Raw genomic sequence first — 27,491 nt, forward strand, 5'->3', positions numbered from 1 at the left:
CACTGCCGTGTGTCCAGCCCTGGTCTGTGCTGGTGTACAATGGAAGCTCACTGAGCCCTGGGAATGGATGGGAGGCCCAGTGGGGGCCCGGCCTCTGCTCTGCAGCCTCTGCCTGTCCCAGCCCTCGGCGACTCTTCTCCCTCTGAGAATGGCGAGGCCCTCACCATTCCCACTTGCACAGGGCCTGGCATTGCCCATCTTTTTATCCAGGTGCCGTGTGCCCGCAGTAAGGATACACCTGAGATGCATTAGTGCAAGGCTACACGCCCATTCCCTGCAGGTGGCAGACACTCCGTGGATGAAAACATGTCTAAAGTAGGTGAGCATTTCCAGTAGCCTCGTATTGTTTCTTAACAGCAGGTAACACATGCTCCAAACACCATCAATCAGTGTATCTCAGCGCAGCTCCCAAAAGCCAGGTGGAGTGGGGCATGTCCCGGGCTCTGCCCTCAGCGCAAAGCAGGGCACAGAGCACATACTTCCCAGTCGCTCTGTCAGCGGCGACCTGGAGACATTGGTTATGCTTAATCGAATACTCTTTCCTTCAAAAATATATTTTTATTTATTTCAGAGAGGAAGGGAGAGGGACAGAGAGAGGAGTATCAATGATGAGCGAGAATTATGGGTCCGCTGCCTCCTGCACGCCCCACATGGGGGGGGGGGGTGGTGGTGGTGGTGGAGCCTGCAACCTGGGCATGTGCCCTTGATCAGGAATCGAACCCTGACCTCCTGGCTCAGAGGGCGGCGCTCATGCACTGAGCCACGCCGGCCCAGTCGAATGCTCTTTCTTTTCCATCAGTTGTGTATTGCTTTTATTTATTTTTATTTTTAAATTGTATATTGTTTTTAAATCAGGGGTTTCTCTACACCACCTAAAACCTCTCCAATGTACACACGAGTATTTAATGAAACTGCTGTTTTTTTCTCCCCCTCTCTAGGACATTCTGCCATACTTTTGGTTCAAAGCAGTTTAAACGCGTAGGAATTTGTACTATAATTGCAAACACATTTATGGCAAATAATACAAATGTTACATTCAGAGGGATGCGTTAATTTCCATTTATTTTAAATGTTTATTTTTTTAAATGTCCGTGTCTTTCAGAATGAGTTTACACACACACACACACACACACACACACACACGCACACTGTGCGCGGTGCCAGTCCCGGCTCCTGCCTTCAGAGCTCGCCCAGAAGGTCCACTTTCTCCTGCTCAGCACAAGCCCAGCTTCCCCTCCAACCGCCCCGCACACGAAGCTCCTTCCGAACTTAAACTGGGTCCTTTGGTCCTAATTGTTCTTCACGATGACCCGGCAGACCCTGCACCGCGAGGACCGCGGGCCCCGCCCTGCGATAGCGGCCGCCACGTTGGCCGAGTGACAGCTCCTCGCGCGGACCTCCGGGCCCACGTGCCCCCGCGGCGGAGGCTTAGACTCGGTGGAGGCACTTGGAGCCCGTGGTTCCTGGGACAAGCCGAGTGGCTTTCCTGACCCCTAACGAGAGGTGCGTCGTGCACGGGGGTCCCCGCTGTGCTCGGAGGGTCCCCGTTTTGCAGGGCAGCCCCCCGCCCCCAGCTGCACGGAGGGCGCCCGCAGGACCGGCCGTGGGTGCTGCGCTCCGGTCCGCAGCGTGTCCGAGGCGCCCACGTGCACCTGCCGGGTTTCCGCTGACTTCGGAGCATCCAGACCACGACCTTGTGGATGCGGGGCGTCTGCCCGTCACTGTGACGCGGTGAAACCTGACGACGTGGAAGCCGTCGGTGTTGGATGGTCTCCGACGGTAACTGCTGGTTCACAGGAGGCCGTGGCCGCAGTTGGAGGCGCTGCGGACACAGCAGAGGCCACGGGCGCTGCAGCCCCTGGGCGTCCGCGGGCGCGTCCGACCCGACGGAGCCGCTGCCCCCGAGCAGGTGCCCCGGCCCCGCCGCCCGCACGACCTTGACCCGGCCCTCGCCCTCGCCCCCGCCCCGCCGGCCGCGCGCCGCGCCCCGCTCCCGGGCCACCCAGCTCCACCCCAGGTTTTCCGGGCCGCCCAGCCGCCTGCGTCGGGCGTCGCGGCGGGACGTGCAGCGCCGGGCGACGTGCCTCGCCATTGGCTGCCGCCGGTAGCCCCACTGCCGTGCGTCGCCGCCATAGGCGGGCGCGCCCGTCCGTCAGCGGCCCGGCGCCGCACGAGCGCGCCGCGCGTGTCCCGCCCCTCGCCGCCGCTCGTCGCTCGCCGGCCGGCGGCCTCGCTGGGCCTCAGCTCCGTGGCGGCGGCGGCGGAAGGCGCCGGCCCGCGCAGGCCCATGGCGGCGGCCGCGGCGCTCCCGGGCGCGGGCGGGCCTCCCGCGGGCGGCGGGGCCGGCGGCGCTGGCGGCGGGTCCCCGCCGGGCGGCTGGGCCGTGGCGCGCCTCGAGGGCCGCGAGTTCGAGTACCTGATGAAGAAGCGCTCGGTGACCATCGGCCGCAACTCGTCGCAGGGCTCGGTGGACGTGAGCATGGGCCACTCGAGCTTCATCTCCCGGCGCCACCTGGAGATCTTCACGCCCCCGGGCGGCGGCCATGGCGCGGCGGCCCCCGACCCCTCGACGCAGCCCGGGCCCGACGCCGGCGGCGACTTCTACCTGCGCTGCCTCGGCAAGAACGGCGTGTTCGTGGACGGCGTGTTCCAGAGGCGCGGGGCGCCGCCGCTGCAGCTGCCGCGCGTGTGAGTGGGGGCCGCGGCCGGGGGCGCACCCACCAGCAGGACCCCGACCCGCCCATCCTGCCCGCAGCCCCGGCCGCCCTCTGACCCGCGACCCGACCCCCACCCGTCCCCCCGGCCGGATCCCCACCAGGACTCGTGCGCCCCACTCGCCAGGACGCCGCCGGCAGCCGGCCCCCCCCTCGGCCCCCCAAAGCTGCGGGCTTAGGCGCCTGTGCACGTGGGTCCAGGGAGGGCTTGGCTCGGCTGCGGGTGGGAGTTTGCGCGCACCCTTCGTAGCCGGCGCGCGGGCCAGACGGCAGCCTGGTGGCGGGCCGCCTCCTCTCGCTCTGCGGGTGTCCCCGGTGAGTGGCCGCGGGAGGCTGGTCTGTAAGCTGCGCCCCTTTTCTCCGGCCCGGCCTTGGGCGCCCCGAGGAGGATGCGTTCTTAAGGCGTTGCCAGAACCTGAAATGAAATGTTGGGGAAAGTGGACACTTCACGTGACTTGTTAAAAGTCCGGTGTGTTGCGAGGCCGGAGCCGTGCATCCAGGGAGCTGCTGGGAGCGCCGGTCCGCCCGCCCGCCCGCCCGCGGGCCCGGAAGGCCGGGCGCCCTCAGGTGTCCCGCTGCCCGCGGTCAGAGCGCCGCTCCTGGCTCGGCGGCCGGTGCGGGCGGTGCGGACGGTGGGCTCCTCCCGGCGCCGCGGTTGTCCGCAGTGACGCCGGGTCACACCAGAGGGTGCCGTCCTCGCTCTGGGGACGTGGAGATGCTTTTACAGAAAACGCGCGTTCCCACTCGGCCAGGACCGGCCTTGGACCTCGCAGCTGGGCCTGCGGGTGAGGGAGCAGGACCCTCCCCTCCGAGCGGCGGAGAGAGGCGGGCGGGCCCCTCTGCCCACGGGGTGCCCCTTTTTCACGTGAAATAAGGGGGTGACTAGGACCTGGCTGCACCTCCCTGTTTGGGAGGCGTCATTTCTAAGGCTTCAGTGTAGGGTGGTCGCGGCGCAGGCTGATGGAATGAATCGTGTAAAGGCGACTGGCACTGGCTACATGTAGACAAGCTTTTAGGAATTCTTCTTGAAATTAAACTCCGTTTTATGTTACAAGTTCTTTGAAGTTAAAACGTCGAATTGTTAGGTTTGAAAGCAGGTAACGTGGAGCCGATCTGCAGGGGCTGGAATAGGCTGTTTCAGAGGCGCCTGCGGAACTGACGGTCCGGGAGTAACAAGTAGGACGCCCCTGGCTGGTCTGCTGCTTGAGGGACAGGATGTTGTTCCAGTCCCAGCATCAGCATGAATGCACATTTCGTAGTTGGTATTAAACAGTCCCATACAGTCAGTGCGTGAGGAGTTTAGGCTCATTAAAATACCGAATGCACTAATTTGGGGGGAATAGAGAAAGATGAGGCTGTGATGAGTGTTCTTCAATGGTTTGAGTCCGATGTGAATGCAGCACCTTTTCCTGGTGGTTGGTGAGCCCCGTGCCCAGCAGGGACCAGCACGTGTGTGTGTGTGTGTGTGTGTGTGTGTGTGTGTGTGTGTGTACGCGCGCGCGTGTGCACGAGAGCGGGCAGGATGGCAGCGATGAGTGTTATGTGCAAGAATGTCAGGGCCTGTGGTTTTCCAGAAAACAAGTGATTTCCACAACGTATGCAGGGCTAAATAAAAAGCGTCTTTTTATTCCCAGGAGTGTCTGACTTGGCTGGAGGTGCAGGAGTTACTGGGAATCGGGGGGTGGGGTGGGGGGGTCTATGCTGTGAGCTCAGTGGGGAGCCCTGGGTGTCCTGGCAGGGCTTCTGGAAGTGGGCAGGTGGCGGTGGCTTGGTGGGCATGGCTGGGCTGGAGGCGGCTGGAGAAGGTGAAATTGAGGCTGGAAGAGCCCTTGGGGGGCGCGGTGTGGAGCTGAGGTGTGCGGGCTGGCGGGGGATCGTTTTTCACGGCGGCAGAGACAGAATGAAGACTGTCCTCTTTGAGGACAGGCTCCGCCTTTGTCTGCGGACCTGGTCTGGGGCCTGAGTGAGCAGGAAAGTGTTTCAGCGAGATTGGTTGGGCAGGAATGTCTGAGTGTGTTGTTACTCTTGTTGCCATGGTAGCAAACAAAGTATAATTTATAAATAAAAATAAGCAATTCTTTAACAATTGTTCATACTTTGAAATGTCAACTGAATTTGACGTTTTTTATCAATAAGATCCTACAGTATCTAATAGCCAAACATAAATAGAAGTTGGGTTTATTGTTGCTCCAAACTCTTTAACATGCAGAACTGCCCCTGTTGATTTTGAAGGGTGGCCTGTTCCTAGGCTAAACTAGCTGTCAGGGAGCCAGCAGCCTCGCCGTTCCCATGTGGCGGGTTTTAACTTGCAGATCACGCTCAGTGATGTCACACGGGAAGGCTTTCTCACTGAGTTAGGGATGGCGTCCTCTGAGGTGGGACTGGAAAGAGGCCAGGGACAGTGGCTCCCGGCGCTTTCCAGGGGAGCTCCAGGAGGAGAACTAGGAACTCACCGGCTGGGACTTGCGCAGAAACAGGGATGGGGCAGAACTGAGGTCTCCAGGGAACAGCAGACCCGACCGAGGGCAGTGATGGGACGGGCGTGCGGAGAGGAGCTGACCGGGGAAGAGGACGTTAGGAGGAGGAAGGAGGCTGCCTGTGCGGTGGAGGTGAGGAGGGAGTGGGGGTCAGAGGGTTGGGGGTGGGGTGGTATGGTAAGGAAAGCGGAGGTGAGGTTAGGGTGGGAGGCGTGGAGACCCTGTGGATCACCAGCGTGCGTGGGTGAGGGACCCACCGAGAGAGGAAGCAGAGGCCCAGGCGGCCCAGGGAGCGGACACGGACGAGGTGAGGAGGACAGTTCCCAGGAGAGGAGGGTAAAATGGGGGTCTTGTTTGAAGACCCGACAGCCACTGGTGAGGCCTGGTGGCTTCCTTTCCTTTGTTCATTCACTTACGTTTTTTTACGCGCCCACCACCCCCTATTGGCCGCCGGCAGCTTGTTCTCCGGTGGATGGTGTGTTCTCTTGCCCCAGGGCTGTAGGGGAGGCCGAACCACCTTCACCTCATGATCTGAGACTCTGACTCGCTTGTCGGCAGAGCTGAGAGTGGGGTCCAGGAGGCAGACTCTGGACCCACGAGTGGGTGACGGGTCAGGGCAGATGCACAGCAGGCAGAGGGGCTTTGCGCTGTGAAGAGCCTCAGGGTACAAAGTAGCTGCTTATAGTGACCGCTATGATTTGTCTTTAAAAGCACAGCATGCGTTCATTTGGCAAATGGAGATGCATTTTTGTCACTGGTTTGTAGACATCGGGGGACACCATGCAGCTATTTTAGCATAATCGTTACTTGACTAAGTTAAAAAAACAACAACAACCGGCTCACTTCTTCACTGAGTGTCTAGTTAGTTCTTCCAGGGGCAGGACTGTCATTTTAATGTTCACTTAATGAGTATTTTAAGACGGTTGAGGTTTTTAAATAATTTGAATTTCTAACACATTTTGAGGAACAAGCCTACATGGTGGGACTTGTGTGCCCACTCACTGTATCCGGACATGGTGAGGATGGCTCTGGAGCTGGGCTGCCTGCGGCTGCCTGCGTTCTAGTTCCCTCATGGGTGACATGGGGATCTTAACTGCCTGTCATCATGGGACACAATTAGCACTGTGCCTGTGTTCCTGCTGGACATGTGTTTGTCCATCACAAGTGTCCTGGTGTGGAGGGGCCGTGGGGATCCAGTGTGACAGACATGTGATGTGGTCAGCGTCAGCTGGTAGCTGGGCCTGGAGAGGTCCATGGGGGGGGCCTCTCGAAGGCTCTGTTCCAACCTGTCATCCTCATCACAAATATTCCTGTTTCAGGGGAAGAGGAAAAGCGCTGCCTTGGGCTCCGTCAGGAAAGGGTCTGATCGGAGGGACAGTTGTGCATCGCAGCTGTCGGTCATAGAGCTTTGCCATTTACAATAGACGCTTTTTCTTTCTCAAACGGCTTTGTTGATGTGTGAGAACCACATACGCTTTTGAAACCTGGGCCAAGGTTTCTTTCTGGGGACAGTGAGGACCGGAAGCTGGGCTCCCCTGCAGGTCTCTAGGCGAGTGAGTTGCTGGGGTGCCTAGGATGATGGGTCTGGGAGCCCCTTCCGTTGTGAGGCTGTAACTCATCTTCTCACTCAGCTCTCTCCCCTGCTGCTCCTCCAATGGGGGACCGGGTCCTAGAAGTGGCACAGGGACAAAACCTGTGCCCGTTGAGTGCTGACTTAGGACACGACTGTTCTGTGAACATTCTCCTGCTTGTCACGTAGAGACGGGCTGCTAGTCGGACCTGGTGCCGGTTCTTGTTCCCTGCTGACCCGCAGGTGCAGAAGCTCAGCGGAGCCTCAGGTGTGGCTGGTGGGCACCTTCTGGAAGGTGAGGCTGAAAATGAAGAATAGTTCCGGCACTTCCGGTCCCAGTTTTTAATGAGGATTTTAAAATTTGCTAATGAACCTTCATACACCAGGGCATGTTTAAGGCACACATTGCCATTCCTGTGATTTGAAACAGTGTGTTACTCTATAGGAAACAGAAAACCCTATACAAGTAAATTGGAGGCTTACTTGCAATGTAGTTTTGGTCTTTTGTTTTGTTTGTTTGGTGTTTTCAGAATATAATAGCATTTGAGTGCAAAGGTGATGTTTTAAAAATGCTAGTTTTTCCATTTTTAAACAGATGTTAGGATTGTGCCCATCAGTTGTGCAGCTGTTGGAGTTACATGGAAGAAGCTGTAGCTTAAATATAAACTGCCCATTCTGGTTCCTCCTTGAGTCTTCTGTTCCCACTTTGCCTGGTCTCCTGGATGTAATTCTCGGTTGACAGGTTTTTTTCTTTTCGTTCCTGATGAAGAATCCATCTGTTATCCTTATTGAGAGAGTCCTTATATATGACAAGTTACTTCTCTCTTGCAGTTTTCAAGGTTTTCTCTTTGTCTGTTGATGGTTTAATTGTAATGTCTCAATATGAGTGCTCTGAGTTTATCCAACTTGGGGTTTGTTGAGCGTCTTGGATTTGTAGGTTCGTGTCTTTCATTTGGGAAGTTTTCAACCATTGTTTTTTCAAATATTCTTTCTGCCCCTTTCTCTCTACACCTTGGGATTCTCTAATGTGTATGTTGTTGGCTGCCTGCTGATGCCCCATGAGTCCTTTGGCTCTGTTCACTCTTCTTCATTCTTCTTTTCCCTCCTCAGACTTGATAATTTCAAGTTTGTGGCTTTATTTCTGCTTGCTCAAATATGCTGCTGGATCCGTATGCTGAGTTTTTCATTTTAGTTACTGTACTTTCTGTTTCATTCCTTCATTTAATTTCTCTTTATATTCCTGTCTTATTCATACATCATTTTCCTGTTTCCTTTAGTTCTTTGTGGTTTCCTTTGAGCTGTTTGAACATATTTAACACAGTTGTGCTAAAATCTTTGTCTAGCAAGTCCTATGTCTCACCTTTTTCAGATTTCTGTTAAATTACTTTGTTCCTTTGACCGAGCCATACTTTCCTGCTTATGTTTTATGATTTCCTTGTTGTTGAAAACTGGACATTTGGCTTTTATAATGGAACTAGGGGCCCAGTGCACAAATTTTGTGCACTGGGGTGGGTGGGTGGGGGGGTTGTCCCCTGAGCCTGACGTGCACCCTCTGTCACGTTCCGGGACCTCGGGTGCTCTGGGCCTAGGCACGGGCCTATAGGCCTGGTGTGGCCTGGCTCCCGAGGACGCCTGTCCCAGGGACACAGGCCTTTTGGCGCTGGCGCCCGCGCATGCACTCCAGTGGGGTGGGAGCTTCCAGGCCCTGCCCCCGGCTTCCGTGTGCGCTGCCCCAACCCCGGCTCCCCAGCACCTGCACACGCGCCAGCCAGGCAGGAGCCTCCCCGGCGTCCGTGCGCGCGTCCTGACCCCAGTTCCCCGACTCCCTGGTGCCCGTGCATGCCAGTGGCTGCGGGGTGGGAAGTACCTGCCCCGCCCCCGGCCGCCCGGTGCCTGTGTATGCAAATTAACCTGCCATCTTTGTTGGGATTATTTGCATATGCCTCAGTGGCTGGTGGGTGTTGTGGAGGGATGGTTAATTTGCATGTTTCTCTTTTATTAGCGTAGATAGCTCAGGAAGTCAGATTCTCCTTCTCCCTAGGGTTTGCTGTTTGCTGTTGGTTGAAGGCCATCGGAGTCCTTTTTACCTGGTGACTTTCCCAGACTCACTGCAAAGACTGTCCTCCACAGTGTGCTCCCTGACGTCCTGTCTCACCGCTGACGGTCAGCTGGGGTTTTGACAGGTTTCCCTGGACACCAGGAGCTCTCCCATCTCCGAGGCCTTGCAAATTGGGTCTGTGTCCGGGCTCCTCACTCTGGGTCAGGCTGGCACTGCCTAGAGGTCAGCCCAGGGTGTCTGGTGAGGTATCTTTCAGGTCTTTTGCTCTTTTTTTCTTTTTTTAAATTTTTCTTTTTTAAAAAATATATTTTTATTGATTTCGGAGAGGGAGAGAGAAACATCAGTGATGAGAAAGAATCACTAATCAGCTGCCTCCTGCACGCCCCACACTGGGGATTGAGCCCACAACTTGGGCATGTTCCCTGACCAGCCATGACCTTCTGGTTGATCGGTTGTCACTCAACCACTGTCTTTTGCTTATTTTTATTTTTATTTTTTTTAAAATATATTTTATTGATTTTTTACAGAGAGGAAGGGAGAGAGATAGAGAGTTAGAAACATCGATGAGAGAGAAACATCGATCAGCTGCCTCCTGCACACCTCCTACTGGGGATATGCCTGCAACCCAGGTACATGCCCCTGACCGGAATCGAACCTGGGACCCTTCAGTCCACAGACCGACGCACTATCCAATGAGCCAAACCGGTTTCGGCTGTCTTTTGCTTATTTTTAAATTGGATTGTTTTCTTCTTGACTTTTAAGAGTTCTTTTCATATTTTAGATAACAGACCTTTATCATGATGTCTTTTGCAAATATTTTCTCCTTGTCTTCTCACTCTCTTGATGAATGTCTTTAACAAAAAATAAAGAAACAATAGCTAAGACTTATGAGTGCTTACCTATGTTCCAGACACAATTGTAAGTGCTCTGTAAAAGTGTTGTTTTATTGTAGTATTTGCCATCTTGACCATCTCTAAGGTGCACAGCTCAGTGCTTGCAGCACCTCACTTTGCAGTGCAGCCATCCATCACCACCACCACCTCCAGAGCCCGTCTCGTAAACCTGAAGTTGTCCCCACGAAACCCTACTCCCCACCCCCACCTGCAGCCCCAGCCCCCACCACTGCTCCCGGCCCCCACAGGTCAGGCTACGCTAGGGACCGCACACGGGATCATGCAGTGTCTGCCCCGTAGGGTCTGGCTCACTGTCCTCAGCACGATGCCCTCCAGGTCCAGCCACTTGTTGCAGGAGTCAGGATTTCCTGTGAGATGTTATTTCAAACACAAGACACATTGCAGTTTGGTCATGTATGGAGTGGAATTAACCTTTTGAAGATCAGACATGACCGTGAGTGGGATTCTAGTTACCCAGAAGGCAGTAGGTGGAAAGCTTTTCTGTGCACTAGTATAGATGGGACATTTTTCCGTAGGAGGTTTTGTGAGGGCCTCCGTGGGGGTGCCAGTCGGGTGGGGGCGAGGAGCTGGGGAAGACGCCACTTGTCTGCTGGAGCCCGGGCGGGGCCTGCCTCTCAAGGCAGCTTCTCTTGCTGGTTTAGTTGTTTATGTGAATGGTTCTGGGTCCACTCTGAGAGCTGCCGCTAGAGCCTGGAGCCCTGGGAAGGCCCTGGGAAGGAGGGAGTCTTTGATGGCTTTCCATTTTTATGTGCATTTATTGCCTATTAATGACAACAACGAAAGTACAAATGGAGAGTCTCCTCTGGACAGTGGCTTAATGGATTAATCATTTTTGAAGTAAGCCATCTGATTTCCTCTTGAACAAATCGGAATATTTCTGAGGAAATTCCTAGGGAAAGGCACCAGCAGGCAGGGCCTGGACAGGCCCCGTCTGAAGCCCGGGAGCCAGTGGTGTCTTGGGTTTTGGGAAAGTAGCACAGCGTGTGCTCCCAGCACCCTGTCAGCCAATGTCGCAAAACACACGCATATTCGAAGTGGGATAATTACAGGCTATAATTAGCTCCTGCTCCGTTCAGGTCAGAATGGGCTGCCAAGGAGTCCAGGTCAGGGTTTTTGGAAAATGTGAACACGGGACTGTGGGCCTGCTGAGGCACAGGGGCTCCCTGAAGGCAAGGCCTTGGGGTGGGGACTTGGAGGCGGTGCTGACAGGCGGCTGGCCCCACGGGCTTGAAGCCTCCTGCCCCGCCCACGACTGCCGTCCTGTGTCTGTCTACCTCCGTGTTCCTCTCTGGGAGCTGCTACTGCTCCTCCAGGCCCCGGACTCGCCCTCTCCTCGTCCATCCCGTCCATCTTTGTCCACTCTGCTTCTCTGAATACAGTTACTGATCTGAATTGGTTCTGCTCTGTCCACTGAGGCTGTGGAGGACTGACCTCTGAGAGAAGTCGGGGGCAAGGCCTGGTGGCAGGGAGGCCCCAACCCTGCTGAGAGCTGTCTCTGCCCCAACTAAGGAGTTGGGAGGTATCGCCTTAATGATGTCGCCTGGAGTGCGGGGACCACGTGCTGGATGGACCCTTCCTTGGCGAGCACCCAAGTAGGACAGGGCGGTGGGCAGAGCCAGCTGAACACCATCACTGGTCGTTGGGTTGTTTAAAAATATAACCCGAATCAGGTGCTTGTAACTGGGTGTGAATGCAGACTCGGAGACCATGAGTCTGAGGAGCTATTTTTAACTTTTATTCTTTGAAGGCATTTGGCTTGCATTCCTTTTTATTTTTATTTTTTTAATATACTTGAGTCATGGCAAAGAAGCTATATTAAAGGTGAACCAGAGTGTTAAATTGTAAACCTTTCGCCCCAAAATTTAATATGTCTGACTTTTGTTTGCTCAGTGAAAACGCTGATAGTTTTTAAAGGAAACGGAATGATTTTTCTTAAATAAGAAACAGTCACAAAATTGTCTTCTTGTATGTTTATCTTGAAAGGAATAATGGATAGTAAGGGTACTAAAGTCTGCTTTAAATCTACTGACCTAAAATGTATTTGTTCATTCATTCATTCATTTATTTATTTGTTTGTTTTTAGATAATTTTTTTATTGGTTTCAGAGAGGAAGGATGAGAATCATTGATTGGCTGCCTCTTACATGTCCCACACTGGGTATCAAGCCCGCAACCCAGGCATGTGCCGCGACTGGGAATCGAACTGTGACCTCCTGGTTCATAGGACGATGCTCAACAACTGAGCCACACCAGCTGGGCAGTTTTGTGCATTTATTTTAAAAGGAGTAATGCCTAGCCCTGGCTGGTTTGGCTTAGTGGATGGAGCGTTGGCTTGCGGACTGAAGGGTCCCGGGTTCAATTCTGGTCAAGGGCACCTGCCCCATTGTGGGCTTGATCCCCAGTAGGGGGTGTGCAGGAGGCAGCCAATCAGTGATTCTCTCTCACTGATGTTTCTACCTTTCTCCCTCTCCCTTCCTCTCTGAAATCAATATATATATAAAAATAAATAAAAGGAGTAATGCCTAGGTTTTGGGTTTGATCCCAGGTCAGGGCACATACGGGAGGCAACTGATCAGTGTTTCTCTCTCCCCCTTCCTCTCTAAAATCAGTAACCATTTCTTCGGGTAAGGATTTTAAAAAAGGAGTGACGCAGATTGAGTGGTATTTGAATCTTTTTTGAGTCTCCTTTTCTTTTTTCCCGTTTGGCTGGTCTGAAGTTTTTGTTTACTGGTATTTTAAAGTCATAAATGCCTGGTTTGTGGTTTCGTTCATTAAGCTGCTCATAACGTGAGGCGAGTGCGAGGTGGGCTTCTTAGGGCCTCCTCCCCAGCAGACAAGGCTCCCGGGCATTTGGAGGGGGGGGCACTCCGTCCTCTAGTCCAGCCACAGGCACTGACGCTGGCTCTTTTTCAGGTGCACGTTCAGGTTCCCGAGCACAAACATCAAGATCACGTTCACTGCCCTGTCCAGCGAGAAGAGGGAGAAGCAGGAGGCACCCGAGTCTCCGGTGAAGCCCGTGCAGGCCCACATCTCGCCCCTGACCATCAACATTCCAGACACCATGGCCCACCTCATCAGCCCCCTGCCCTCCCCTACGGGAACCATCAGGTACACGGGCCTGCACGGGGATGGCCATGTACGGTCCGTGTCCACATCTCTGTCCTCTCCTCCTGCCTTGGTCGTTTCCAGCGCCATGGAGAGTCACAGTGGTGAGCAGGAGCACACAGGGACCCCGTGCCCTTCCCAGGGGCTGGCAGCCGTGGAAAGGAGATGCTGAGGACACTTACAATACCAGACACTATCTGCTCTCAGCTCCCGATATTATGAAACACGCTTCCCAGATGTTCCTAGTTTTTACTTACGGGTTCTTTTACTTGTCATATTGGTCTAAAGTCCGAGATTTTCATTTTCATTTTGAGGTTTTTTGGTTTGCTACAATTTTTTTTTTAAATATATATTTTATTCATTTTTTACAGAGAGGAAGGGAGAGGGATAGAGAGTTAGAAACATCGATGAGAGAGAAACATCGATCAGCTGCCTCCTGCACACCCCCCACTGGGAATGTGCCCGCAACCAAGGTACATGCCCTTGACCGGAATCGAACCTGGGACCCTTCAGTCCTCAGGCCGGCGCTCTATCCACTGAGTCAAACCGGCTAGGGCAGTTTGCTACAATTTTATGTAAATTCTGATGACTTGTACTTCGGATTGATGAGTTGGATCCCAGTGAAGTGACCAACTTGTGTTCGTCATTATTTCCCAAGAGAGACTGGGGTCCTCAGGAAGCGGAGGACGGTGCCGTTGGGGTACACTGTCCCTGGTGGAACCTGGAGCCCAGTACACGGTGTTCAGGTTGTGCCTTGCTCACAGAGGACAGTAGCTGAACGCCAGGTCCAGAGCAGCCACAGGACTCTGCAGGCCGCTGCCCTCCCCCCCGACTCACCCTGACCATCTTGGGTGGCAGGAGGCATGTCCTTCCAGCCTGTTCTCAGCTCCCTGGTAGGGGGGCGCAAGCTTGTGCTGTGTCCCTCCCCCAGGTCGGAGCCCTGCAGCCATAACATGTGGCTCTGTCTTTGGTCAGTTCTAGAACCATCCTGAGCTTCTCTTCCTCACTGGTGAAGCGGGGCCGCCTCCTCCTGTGAGGGTTTGTTTTATGTTCACGTGATACGACACGTGGAAGCAAGTCCCCACGTTTCTTGGGGCGATCGTCAGTTTCACTGAGCATGCACGAGTTTATTTTCCATGGGAAATGCTGATGTTCTCTTGCTTTCAGTTTGTTTTCCCTGAAATCAGAACAGCTATGGAAGCACGTGTGATGGTCACTCTGGTAGGCTGATGCGACGTCTTTCTCGTCCACAGTGCTGCCAACTCCTGCCCGTCCAGCCCCCGGGGAGCAGGGTCTTCAGGGTACAAAATGGGCCGTGTGATCGCATCTGACCTCAGTCTAATGGCTGACAACTCACAGCCAGAAAACGAAAAGGAAGCTTCGGGCGGAGACAGCCCCAAGGTAAATGCTTCATCGTCTTGAAATAGAACCGGGGCCATCATGCGGCCAGCCCTCGCTGTGCGGCCTGCATGTCTAGTAGCCTCCCCGCGTTGTCTGTCAGTGACGTGCACGTCGGGGTGGATGTGGGCTGGGTCTGGGCTCACTGGTCACTGCTTAGCCTGCTCTCGGTCGTGGGGTCTGCAGAGAGCTGAGCACACGGGGGTACAGGAGAACGCTCAGCCTGTGGGGTGACATCCATTGTGTCCCAGTGCTGAAGGTGGCGTGTGTGCACACGTCTGAACACGTATGCACATGAACACAGACATACTAAAAACACCAAGAATCCTAAATTTTAGGACATTTAATAAAGGTCTTGATAACTTCAACACTGTGTTTTTTCCCCCACTTGAATACAGGATGACTCAAAGCCACCTTATTCCTATGCACAGTTAATTGTACAAGCAATTACAATGGCTCCTGATAAACAGCTCACCCTCAATGGAATTTACACGCACATCACTAAAAACTACCCATACTACCGGACTGCGGACAAGGGCTGGCAGGTAAATCCATTCCAGTTTGTTGCGGAGCGTTTCCCCCAGTGCCGTGTCGTGCTGGTTGAGCTTCCCGCTCAGCTGTGGTGGTTTGACCCGGCCCCGGGGGAGAAGGTGCTGAGTGAGGGGTGGCGTTCCCTTGGGGAGAGGCCCGCTGCTGCCACGCCTTTTCTGACCCTTGGTGCCCAGTGGAAGGAATAGTGGTTCCAGAAAACCGCTCAGCCTCCCCTTCGCACTGTCAGGACCCCCACGGGGCGGGGGCGGCGGGGGCGGCGGGGGCGGTGGGCGCTGCGGGCGCTGCAGGTTCTCTTCGATCGGGCCGTCACGTCACGTCTGAATGGGGGCGTTAGCCCAGCATTGTTCTGTCTCCCTTGCACGTGCCGTCTGCTGAGGTGCCTCGCTTTTGGAAGTTTGTCTAGAGACAGTTTTCAAACTGTTAACTGAGGAACCTTCTTCAAAGCTATCTTCCTGGCTAGCCAGGACGTAAAACATGAGTGCCCCGCGGCCCACTAAAGTGAGGAGCCCACCTGCCTGTCTGCCTGCACTTCAACCCATTCCTGGGGTGTCTGGAACCAGGGCCTCCTCAGAGGACACTTTGAAATCAGTGTATAATATTTGCATGGTTTAGCTTTTTAATTTAGTTTCATTTTTAAATCTTTACATTGTGTAGGTTTTTTCTGTGGTCTGTTGTGTATTTACTGGGTATGTATATACAGTAGGATCTCTGTCATTCAGTGTGGGAAAGGGTAAGTTTGAAGTCTAGAATATTAAAGCATAAAGAGAGAGAGAAGAAATGCACATTTCTAACTTTTAAAATCATGAAGTAACCAGGAATGGCTAGAGTTCCTTTGAGGCTTAATGAGTAAATGATCTTGTGACAAATGTGTCTGTTGAACCATAACCAGATGACGTAGGCGAGGGCGGGGGGCCCTTTTCTGTTTAGTGGGAGGTAAGAACTGACTTCTTCCGCTTGCAGAGGTGCATGTGTGAGTCAAAGCAGGCTCCCAGCCCAGCCCCGAGTGCTTCCTATCTCAGGGTCCTAGTCAGGCAAGCCTGCAGTGGGACCCAGCCTCCCTCCTGGCCAGGGTGCTCCCAGCGGGCGGCCTTCCTGGTGGCAGTGAGAGGCTGGCAGGAGGCTCCCTGTCAGCGGCCTGGCAGGTCTCTTCCCAGTTGCCCGATGAACCCTTTCAGAACTTGCCGGACTTTGTCTGGACAGCGAGGCTGGGCTTCGGAAGGAGCGGGGCGACAGAAGCAGGACGTCTGGCTGCCGTGGAGCTCAGCTCCCCGTGTGCGGGATTCTGACGCTGTGAAAAGCCAGTCAGCTGGGCTTGATGGAGTGAGAGTTTCCTCCCAGAATGAAGGACCCATTTCCCTTATGGTCGTATTTCCCTGTGATTCCAAACATCATCCATTTGAGTGAGAGCTGCTTCTGAGCATCAAAAGGTTTTCTCGTTAAAGGGCGCTGAGGGACCAGGGCCATGGCCATGGCGAGGGGGCCTCCCCGTTGCCCGGTTGCTTCTGTCTCTGGGGGGTGACTTGTCAGACCCCGTCTCTGTTGAACTATGTCTTTAACGCTTGTTTGTGTTGAAACGTCTTCTTTTCTGTCCAGATGAAGGTCGCAAGGGCGACTGCCTCTTGCTGTAAGGCTGCTCCGGGACAGTTCACGCCTCCTGCCTCCAGCTGCTGTAGCGGGAAGGGGTTCCTGCCGCAGCCCTCCCTTTGCCTTAAGGACACACCCTCTCCAGCCCTCTTGCCACAGCCGTAGTCCTAGCTCTCGCCTGGGCCCCAGGTGCCCTTTCACTGGAGGAGTCTCTGAGCTGCTCTTCCCAGCGTCTGCCCGTGCGAGACCTCATCCCCATGTCGGCCCTCCTCCTCTCAACCAAAGTTCTTACTGTTCTGCAACCTGTTTTAGAAAAGAGCAGGATCCTTTTTCTTTATAAATGTGGATTTCCAGGTTGTGTCCTGGCCTTGGGCAGGTGTGGAGGTGGAGCCGTGGTGTGGGTTCCTGAGGTGTTGACACTGCCCACCACCCGTTTTGAGCACTTAATGGGAGTCAACAGCTGCCTTTCAGACTGACTTTTGATTTCTAGCGTTGTGCACCCATGGCAAGACTTCGTATTAATCCAGAGGAAATTCTAGGATAAACAGGATGATCTAGGAACCTGTCCGGAGAGATGGCATGCTGCTTCTCTTTGGTTGTGTAAATGTGCCAAAATGTTTTCTTAGGATTTATAATGACAGCTTCCCAGCCCAAAGTGAAGGTGTCTGTTGTGACCGTGAGCCTGAGAATCCTGGGGCCCTCGGCTTCTGAAAGGACCAGAGCTGGTTCCCGTCGAGGCGTGCTCTCTGCTCGCGCCCGCCTGCACGTGGCCCTTCCTCTGGGAGATGCTGGGTGTGTCTTGTTCCCAAGTTTCCTTACCAGCACTTTCTGTGCAAAGCAAACACTTGAGTGCTGAGTGCTGGTTACTAGACAGACAAACTGCCCTTAAGAAACGGAGTCTGCGTGGGAAGGACCTCCGGGAGGACCGTGCAGAGCGAGCCCGAGTGGCCGTGTGCCTCTCCGCTTGGTCAGCGGAGGGCAGGAGCTGCTGGTTCCCGTCTCGGCAGCAGCCACAGTTGGGGTTTGGGAGAGGGGTGCTCAGGGTTAGACCTTTTCCTCAGTTGAGTTTTAAAGAATAGTAGCTGCCTTTTCTGTGAGCACGGTATCAGCTCCTGCACCACTGGAGTCCGAGCCAGTGTGGTTTCATGGAGCTGGGTTTGATCAAATTACAGAGGCTTTGCCCTGGCCGGGCAGCTCAGGTGGTGAGAGTATTGTCCCAGGCCTACGGGGCACATGCACGCGTCAGCCAATGAATGCAGAAGCGGAACAACAAATCGATGTTTCTCTCTCTCCCTCCCTTCTTTCTCTTAAAAAAAATCACAGAGGCCTTATTAAATGAATGTAGAGACATAGTTGCTTCATCCTGTTGTGTCTGCATTAAGTGCCTCATGTTACTTCCTCACGCTTCCTGTCTTACTGGCTGGAAAGTCACAGGGGACCCTGGGGCTCTTTGCCCCTGACGTGTCGTTAGGGTGGAGAGGGGGTGAGACCCCACTCTGGTGCAACGGGGCCTCTTACATCTCAGAACAGAAAGCAGCCGCTCCCTGGTCTGGGAACCTGCTTTGCAGGGGCTTCGCCCGGGGCGGGGAAGCAGCAGCCTGGCGACCCTGGTCTTGCCTTTTCTCTGTGGGGCCCCCTGTGCTCATGTCCTTCCCCTCCCAGCAGCCGCACACTGGCCATGCAGTGACGGTCAGACATCAGCCTGCACTGGGACTTGGCGGCCACTCCTGCAGTCCCACTCGGTGGCCAGGTTCCCAGAACAGCCGGAGGAACTCGGGGCCCAGGCGGCAGCTGCCGGGAGGCCTTGCGCACCGTGCTCTGCCGTGTGTCACCGCCTGGCCATGCTTTCTCCGCCGGCAGCCTTGGAGCATGTCTTCTCCCCCGAACTTTAAAAGGCCTGAGTACAGTTGGAGGACTGTCTTGTCTTTATGGGGGCAGATTTGGTTTTCTGCAGGAATTGATTGAAAGGTTTTGGTTGGTTATCAGCTAAAGCCTATGATAAAACAGTCTAGCAAGTACCTGTGGTTATTAAAATATTACAAATCTCATATACACTTGTTTATAGAAATTTCATAACTCACACCACCCGGCTGGCTCCTTCACGTTGCCAGTGTAGTGCCTGTTGCCGTGTCCTTCAGTCTCTGCCACGCCCTGTGGCTGGTGCCCTTGAGCGGGCACTTGGATTGTGTGCAGAAGTATTTGCCCGTCTTGATTACTGAGCCTTCTCTGGCGATTCAGAAGTTGAGGCCATGGCTGCATTTCTAGCAGAAGGTTAATTGGGGAATTTAGAAATGATGTTTGGATAACCCAGACTTTTACTTTTGTTACCAGTGAGGAACTGGGTAGTGTGTTCATTTAAATGTGAACATCGATGAACAGGGAACGCATGAACGAGCCGAGTGTGGGGCTCTCGGCCAGCTCAGGGCCAGGTTTGCTGCAGCCGGTCCTCAGGGTGCAGTGAGGTTTGCCCAGAGTGAGCCAAGCTCCTTGATGCAAGGCTGGGCGGGAGCTGACGGCCGAGTTCCCTGCCTGCCTCACGGTGGTCGGTCACGGTGAGGCTCAGGTAGAAGCTGCTCCCGGAGACAGTGTCACTGACACTTGGCAGCCGTGGGCTCATTCTTCCCCTGTGCTGCTTGGCCCAGAACTTGGTACTGGAGGAACTCGGTGTGGATGGCTATGACAGCTGCTGAAAGCGAATTCTGTGCTGCAAAAAGGATATTAAAGGATCGGCTTATCTGGGCTCAGTTGTCTATCAGGGCGAGGGTGGCAGGGAAAGACAAGTGGCCATAGTGATAGCCTCGGTTTCCCTCCTGGAAAAAAGGTGGAAGCTGACATTTTCCCGTTGGATTTAGCGCTTTCCTTTCCTCGTGGAGTAGCTCCTGGCCCTCCTGCTGAGGCCCCCCAGCCTCCCGTCTGCTCACTCGGGAGGGACCGTGCCCCCAGCACATGCTGCTTTCAGACTTCCCTGCCCTCTGCAGGAGCCTGGTACCAAGGGTTCTGCTGTGCAGGGCACTGAAATGAAGCACATTTTTATTCTCAGCAAAGAAATATATGAATTCTATGTATTTTTTTTATGTTTCATAGAATTCAATTCGCCACAATCTCTCTCTGAATCGTTATTTCATCAAAGTACCACGTTCCCAGGAAGAACCAGGCAAAGGCTCATTCTGGAGGATAGATCCTGCTTCTGAAAGCAAATTAATAGAGCAGGCTTTTAGGAAAAGACGGCCTAGGGGCGTGCCTTGCTTTAGAACCCCTCTGGGACCGCTCTCGTCTAGGTAAGGAAAAAAGACAAACAAAAAGACCTCACTTCATGGTCAGTAAATTTACCTTCGATGTATTGGTCAATTTTCCTTTGGAAAATGAAAGAAGTACCAAATGCATTATGATGAAATGTTGGGATGGGGATTTGGAAAGACAAAGTGTTGGATGCTCTGGGTTTGTTTCCAGTGTCGGAAACAATCCAGATTGTTTGTAAAGTTTTATTTAAATTTGTTTCCATGTAGCAGTTGCTGCTTCATTGAACTCATTGCGTATTGTAATATGATGAGTCACAATGTATCATTTCAGATTGATCAATACTGTGTTTTCCTTTCCCTTGGCCTGTGGAAGCTCTTTAAAGCTACCTTGTAGCTGCTTAAACTGGATCGAACTATACAGTGTTAATTGCCCGAGTTTAAAATGACACATTTTTAACTTCATTAATGGATACTGTTTTTAAACAAAAAAGAAATGACAATAACATAAGTCTGCAGCTCCCACCAGCTTGCACACTGCCTGCTGCCTGACCAATGGGCACTGCTTACACAGGGCGGCAGTCCACCTCCGTGGCTGTGCGGCCTGCGCTGGGCACGGGCAGCCACGCCCAGTCCATGGTGACCCTGGCACAGACAAGCGAGTCTTCGCTGAGTATCCCCCTCAGTCACAAGTGTCCACAGAGAGAGGAAGATCATGGGCCGAAGACCAGTGACACCCCTTTTGCAAAATACACTGTTAAACAAGGCAGCCGGGCGTGCTTGACCTTTAAGAACCCCTGTCTTCTCTTTGGCTTCAGAAGTGCCCCCGCCTCTCCTAACCACGCCGGAGTGCTGTCTGCCCACTCCAGTGGTGCCCAGACCCCCGAGAGCCTGTCGAGGGAAGGTTCGCCGGCCCCCCTGGAGCCCGAGCCTGGCGCCTCACAGCCCAAGCTGGCTGTCATCCAGGAGGCACGGTTTGCCCAGAGTGCACCAGGTGAGGCGTGCAGAGGGCAGGCGGGGGGAGGGGTAGCAGCTCCTGGAGGAGAAATGGGAGAGGCTCGGTTCCTTGGTACCTGACACTGCACAGGCCTGAGCGTTGTCTTACGGGCTCTGAGCATTCCCGCAGCTGACACTGGGTAGGTGTCTGAAGTAATTTTGAATTAAGCTGTTTCTTAGTTAGTTGCTTCATCATTTAAAAATTTATGAAAAAGATACACCCCCAAAAAGAAAATAACAAATTAGACATTGATTGGTTAGCAGCAAAAAAACGTCCATTTGATGATTGGTGAGCATTTTGCAGTTTACTTATAAAGTCACAGTGCAGAATAAAAACGTGCCCTGGGGATTAAAAAACAAACGGAAGTGTAGGAGTGTGTCCAAATTACTAATTTTCTGGTTCCTAGTTGGTTGGTGAGTGTGCGCTTTGCTGTATTGGAATTCCTGGCCCCTGACCAGCCTGTCCTGTCATCTTTGTCTCCTTGACTCAGAGGCTGGTGCAGGCTCATCGTGGCCTCGTGTCCCGACCTCTCGTTCCCTGGCTCGGGGGTGAGAGGAAGGCTGAGCCTGGGGAGCATGGCCCTCAGTCAGGCCTCCATGGGCAGCCTCCTCCCATTCCTGTGTCCAAATTGTTTTTGTGAGAAAAGAACTGTAGGAAGAGCTGTTATAAGAAATGTGAATAGAGAGGATGTTGCGTTGCTGGCACTTGGGTCTATGAAGGAAACGTCCCTGATAAACTGCTCGTCTCTCATCGTGAGTGACTTTACTGTTACAGGTGGACGGGGCCTGCCCTGGTCTGTCAGTCAGTCCGTGTGTCGTCAGGTTTGGGGAAACGGGTGGGAGGGACACGGGACACCAGCCTCACTCCTCTCCGTCATCCCCGCAGGCTCCCCGCTGTCCAGTCAGCCCGTGTTAATCGCTGTGCAGCGGCAGCTACCCCCGACCATCAAGCCCGTCACCTACACTGTCGCTGCCCCTGTGACCACCTCGACCTCCCAGCAGCCCGTCGTGCAGACAGTGCACGTTGTCCACCAGATCCCAGCAGTGTCCGTCACCAGCGTGGCCGGACTGGCCCCAGCGAACACGTACACTGTCGCCGGGCAGGCTGTGGTGGCACAGACGGCCGTGCTGGCCGCTCCGAAAGCGGAGCCGCAGGAGAACGGAGACCACCGAGAAGTGAAAGGTGAGCCTCTGTCCCAGCTCCAGAAGCCACAGCCCTCCCGGCCCCGCGTCCCCGTGCTCCTCACTGCGGGGGGAGAGCAGCCCTTCCGGCCCCGCATCCCCGTCTCCTCACGGCGGGGGGAGAGCAGCCCTTCCGGCCCCGCATCCCCGTCTCCTCACGGCGGGGGGAGAGCAGGCCTCTGGCCCCCGGGCTCTCCTGGAAGGGGGGAGGGTCTCAGCGCCGCAGTCCCGTCCGTGTCATGGCTGCTCTTTCCATTTCAGTGAAAGTGGAACCTGTCCCTGCGCTGAGCCAGGCCACCCTGGGCACTGCCAGTCGGGTCATCCAGGCGGCACAGACCCCCGTCCAGACGGTCACCATCGTGCCGCAGCCACCTCTAGGTCAGCACCAGCTTCCAATAAAAACTGTAACACAGAACGGGACTCACGTGGTGCCCATCCCCGCGGCCGTGCACGGCCAGGTGAACCACGGTAAGCAGCGGGCCCCCTCCCTCCTTTCCGAAGGGCAGGCCCCGAGTCCCGTCCAGACTGTTAGTCAGCATGACGGTTATAGCCACCCCCCCCCCCCCCCCCCCCGCAGGCTCCGGCCGCGCTGGTGGGAGTGGCTCTCAGGATCCCCGTGGAGGGGCTGAGCGGAGGAGCGTCTGGAAAAGCCTAGAGAAAAGCACTCCCCCTTGGTGTGTGGACTTGCCTGTGGCCTAGAAGCAGCCTGAGACTTGGGAGGTGTCCCTGGGGTGTCCTCGCTGACCTGCGCCGGGCAGTGTCACCCAGGGGAGTGTCGGGCGCAGCCCCGAGGATGGCTCACTGAAGCCTGTGCGTGTCGCTGTCCACCGGGTCCTGATGGGATGTGTGGAGAAGACAGACAAACGGAGGGAGCTTGGTTCTGAGATACAGACAGGTGTCTTGGTATTTTCGTCAATGGAATTGTTTTTTCATTTCCTTTTTAGATTGTTCATTGTAGAGAAATACAGTGGGTTTTTGTTTTGATCTTATCCCCTAAGCTGCTGCATTCGTTTTCTCGTGTGAATTTGTTGGATTTTCTATGTAAGACACGTCCTCTGCCAGTGGAGACAGCCTGGTTTCCCCTTCCTGTGTCCTGGCCGGGCCAGGCCCTGCAGGGCGGGAGCAGCGCAGAGGCGGGTCCTCCTCTCCCTCCTCCCAGGGGAGCATCAGCTTGCACCCCGAGGCTGATGCTGGCTGCAGGGCTGTCCTGTCGGGACTGGAGGATGCTGGGACATTTCCCTGCTGCTGCTGCTTTGCCCGTAGTTTGTCGTGAAAGGTGCCGCGTCCCATCCAGTGCTGTTCTGTGTGAGGAGGATCCGGGGGTTCGTCCTTTGTTCCTTGTGTTCCTGGCATCAGCCCCGTGGTTGTGGCGAGGAGCCTTTGACGGTGCGACCTGGGTTTGCTGAAGCTCGGTGGAGGGTGTTTGTATCCGTATTCGTCAGGGATGCTGGTTGGCTGTTTTCCTGCAGTGTTTCTGGCAGCTTCTGGGGCTGCTCTCCCTACTGGACGGGGTTCTGGGCTCTGTGGGGGCAGAGCTGTCACTTCTCCAGGCCCCCGTGTGCTCGTCCTTCTCGGTGGGTGAGGCGCCGTCAGGTCCTCTGCTGCCAGGCCCCACGCCCTCGGGCAGGAGGATGGAAGGGCAGGACCCCCCAGAGGACGCTGCTGCCTGGGCCACGTGTGCCAGGTGTGCGCTCTCATCTCTGGCTCCCTCAGCCCAGTCCTCCTCTCCCTTAGAGGCAGTGGCGCTTTCTCAATGCAGAGCCACCCTCTGTTCACCGCCTGGAGCTTGCCTGGGGCAGGTGGAGACGTTTGTGCCCAGCAGGGACGCCCCATGTTGGCCTGCGAGGAGGGAGGGCCCCGTGGTTGAGGTGGAAGCTGGGAGCCGGCGCCCCGTGCCTGCTCCCTTCTCCTGTGTGGAGAGATCGGCATCCGGCATGGAGCGGGGTCAGGGACTCCTTGGCCACCACAGCAAAGCCATCTACTGTTGGACCCACCTTTGCCTCACCCTGAGCCTCAGTCTCCCCCAGGTTCTGTCAAGATGACGCACTCTCCGAGTGATAGAAACGAAGTCAGCTGTTAATCAGAACACCCACAATCAGCCCTGGCCAGAGGGCTGAAAGGTTACCTGCTCAGTTCCCCAACAGGGCACATACCCAGGTTGTGGGTTTGATCCCTGTCTGGGGTGTGTAAACATGGATCAGGGCAACAGATCCATGTTTCTCTCCCTCTCCCTTCCTCTCTCACTAAAAAATCAATTAAAAAATATATTTTTTAAGTATCTTAAGAGCCTGGCCGGCGCTGCTCAGTGGTTGAGCATCGACCCAGGAGCCAGGACGTCACTGTTCAATTCCTGGTCAGGGCACAGGCCTGGGTTGTGGGATCCCCAGTGTGGGGCGTGCAGGAGGCAGCCGATCCATGACTCTCTCTCATCGATGTTTCTCTCTCTCAAATCAATAAAAAATAGACTTTAAAAAATGTATCTCAAGAAAAATAACCCACAATCATGCAGTTTATTTGCCCAGGCTCCTGTCCCCTTGGCCATCCAGGGTTGTGCAGGTCACAGGGAGAAGCTGACATAGGCAGAGCCTGGGTCTGACTCACTGTCTCTCTGCAGCAGCGGCGAGTCCTCTGCACATGCTGGCGACACACGCCTCAGCATCGGCCTCCCTGCCCACCAAGCGCCAGAATGGAGACCAATCAGAGCAGCCGGAGCTGAAGCGGGTCAAGACTGAAGAAGGCGATAGCATCGTCATTGCCCTGAGTGTGGACACGCCTCCAGCGGCCACGAGGGAGAAGGGCGTCCAGAACTAGTGGCCGAGAGCTTTCTAACTTTCCTGTCAACTCTGGTGCCAAAAGGAGACACTGCCCATCCCGACGCTGGAGCGCCTGCTCTCGGGGGCAGAGGCCTGCGGGTGGACTTCATGTCAGCACTGAAACACAGACCCAGGTGGCCTTACAACTCTCCTTTCAGACAAAACTCACACCTGAACTTGGAAACCACACACGGCAGCCTGGTGCCGGCAGTGTCTCCGCCCAGCGCTCATCTTTTAACCCCAAGCAGACTCTCGGTCCTTCCGAGTGAGGATGAGGATGAGGCCCGGTGCCAGCGCATCGTCCGGACAGGCCCGCCTCAGGGGGCCAGCACAGGAGCCCCCACCCCCTCCGAGGACCCCCGGGGCTGGCAGGGGAGACAGTATTTTGTTGTTCACACTTGGAACTAGACTATTTGGGGTGTACTTTCTTTCTTTACAAAAGAATGGGTCTTTGGCATTTCAGATCACTCCATTCTACTTGGAAACTTTGGAATCACAGGACCTTTGTGTGGGTTTCATTTGGAGAAAAGAAACAACGTGGTTCTGTTTGTTTTCGTTGTTTGCTTTCCGCCTGTGGGAGGACTGACGGTCCGTTGGCGATCAGGAGGAGCTACGAGATGACAACTGCCCGTTTCCTCAGAGCAGCTGCTGATGAGTGCTCCTCCATGTCAGGGTGTGGGACGGACAGGACGCGGCCGGCTGCATGGATGAACTGCTGGACTGCGGGCTGCACTTAACTGTTTCTCTTTCTTGCTACTTTTTGTTGTTTCTTTGTGTTGACTTGGTCCCTGGCATAATTTTCCACTCTGAGTAAAACAAGTCTCCTAAGTAGTGTGTGTTTAAAATAACAGAACTATTCCTACTTTATTGGGGGAGGGGGGGTAATTCAGTCTTTTGTCTCAAGCCCTCTCACCTGTCACCGCTCTCTTGGTGGCATGTCCGCTCTTTTAGGTGCTGTCACCGGGTCAGCACCGTCTGACCAGCTGTCTCCCCAGCTCTGCCCCACGCACCCAGAGCAGCTGCTGGGCTGAGCAGAAACTCCGTGTTAATACAAGAGCCTGAGAAACAAGCGGCCTCTCGGTTAAGCATGGGAAACATCTAGGTCGTTTTCTGATTTGTGATAGGAATTTCCATCACCCTTCGAAACTGAATCCGCTGAGGCTGACTTCTCTCCTACAGAAAACAGGAGCAGGAAGACAGGAGACACAGGTGAGAGAGTGGAAGGAAGGAGGCACCTCCCAGCCTTGGCTCCGCTCCTCCGGAAGGAAACCACTCGCCTTTCCAGAGTGTTCTGGGGGGTCAGGGCTGAGCAGCCGGGCAGCTAGGAGGGCTCTGGCCTTATTGTGAATTTTTAAATGTCATCATCATAACGTTATTTATTTAAATGTAGTTATTTTGGTATTTAATTTTTTTTTAAGAGAGGAAAAAAACCCTGTATTTTCCTGATGGAATGAAATGGCTCAGAATGGTATATTTAGGCAATTTTAAAACATTTATTATTTACCTAAAGACCAAATATGATAAATCTGTTCTAAGTATTGTGTGTCAATCCAAAGTATGGAGCTGTCACAATGTTACTGCAGATCATGCATATTAAAAATTATGAAATTACTGCAAATAGCTTGATTTATAACTCAGCCATTTAACAAATAAAACGGAACCATCGGTGAATGAGAGACCACGTGTGTGACAGTGGCAGAATCTCACTTGCAGATCTGAGCACAGGCGGGCACCTCAGGGCACAGCCTGCATCTCCAGGCACGTTACCAACACCTGAGTGTGTGTGTGGACCTGCCTCGTTATTCAGGAGGTTTGCAGTTTGCAAAATATTTCAGGCTGTGCTGTGTCCTGTGTGGGGTCGGGTGCTCCTCTGAAGGGCCCAGACCCGCTTGTCATGCTGGTGCCTGACTGTGAACTCCCGGCAGGTGAATGCACAAGACCACCCGTGGGGAACTTGGCTTGGGCGGCAGTGACCGGACACACCGTGTCCTCCTGGAGGCGTGTCCACGCAGAAACCGACCTGTCACCACCACGGAAGACCTGGGCAGATCCTTCCTACTCAGCCCAGTCCATCCGTTGGTTATTTCTGAGCCCAAAACATAGATCTTATGGGTCCGGAGGAATTTCTGCTGGGATGATAACCTCGTTCTCAGATTTTAGAGAGGGGATAGTTTTCCACTCTAAGGCAGCTAGAGGGCCTTTTCAGGTGAGGGTAGTCTGTCCTTTTCCCTGTTTACTACCTCACCTAGTTGGCTCATAGAAATTTAAAAATATTAAGAAGATCAGAGAAAACATGGATTAGAAAACTACCACATTCCAAGTAAGTGTTTTTCAACTTACCTCTGAATTCTCAAGAGCCCTCACCATACAAGGGCCACTGAGCTGTGTCGCTGCTGGAGGCCTGGTGTCAAACAGTGCATGTGTGACACAGACCCGCCCGCCAGCTGTCCACTGGTAGTGCCTAAAGTCTGATTTCAAGAAACTTCTTAGACTTTTACCAAACATCTGAGCTCCCTGAGGGACTAGACACGTCATTTCGGGGCCTGCAGCTTTGCCCCGAACCACACAAAAGTACAAAAGGGAAACTCGCCCGTGGCCCACAGGCGTGGTGCATGCCGGGGGTCTACGCGCTGGTGCTGGTGCTGGTCTGGTGGCCGCGCTCCTTCAGGACACTGCCCCTCGTCCTCCACTGGAACCGGTGCAGCCGGGCGCCGGGGTCAGGGGTGGGCGGTGCCAGGACTGGGAAGTCCGTGCTCTGTGACACGGGAGATAAGTGAATCTTCAAGCCCAACCGCCACTATCCAGAGGCAAAGTGGTGGTTTGTGTGCAAAGATTTGAAATCTTAAAGTACTGAGTTCCTGAAATCCAATAAAATATTTTTATTAATTTTGA

General features: G+C 54.3%; 1 protein-coding gene across 2 annotated transcripts; it reads left to right on the forward strand.

The window, feature by feature from the left end:
* Positions 1 to 2,287: 2,287 nt before the first annotated feature.
* Positions 2,288 to 27,491, forward strand: FOXK2 (forkhead box K2; the record flags this gene model as incomplete). Of its 2 annotated transcripts, none has more annotated exons than XM_081110391.1 (9): positions 2,288 to 2,688; positions 12,647 to 12,841; positions 14,092 to 14,239; positions 14,635 to 14,781; positions 19,457 to 19,650; positions 20,427 to 20,602; positions 21,491 to 21,787; positions 22,048 to 22,254; positions 24,401 to 27,491. In XM_081110391.1, 9 exons carry the CDS (start codon positions 2,288 to 2,290, stop codon positions 24,595 to 24,597), a joined length of 1,962 nt encoding a protein of 653 aa, XP_080966517.1. In that variant the 3' UTR covers positions 24,598 to 27,491. The 2 variants fall into 2 exon arrangements, with proteins under 2 accessions (XP_080966517.1, XP_080966518.1); XM_081110392.1 differs by having other exon boundaries at positions 24,404 to 26,210.

The sequence above is a fragment of the Myotis nattereri genome (assembly GCF_964212035.1).
Source record: "Myotis nattereri genome assembly, chromosome: 16".
Taxonomy (NCBI): domain Eukaryota; kingdom Metazoa; phylum Chordata; class Mammalia; order Chiroptera; family Vespertilionidae; genus Myotis; species Myotis nattereri.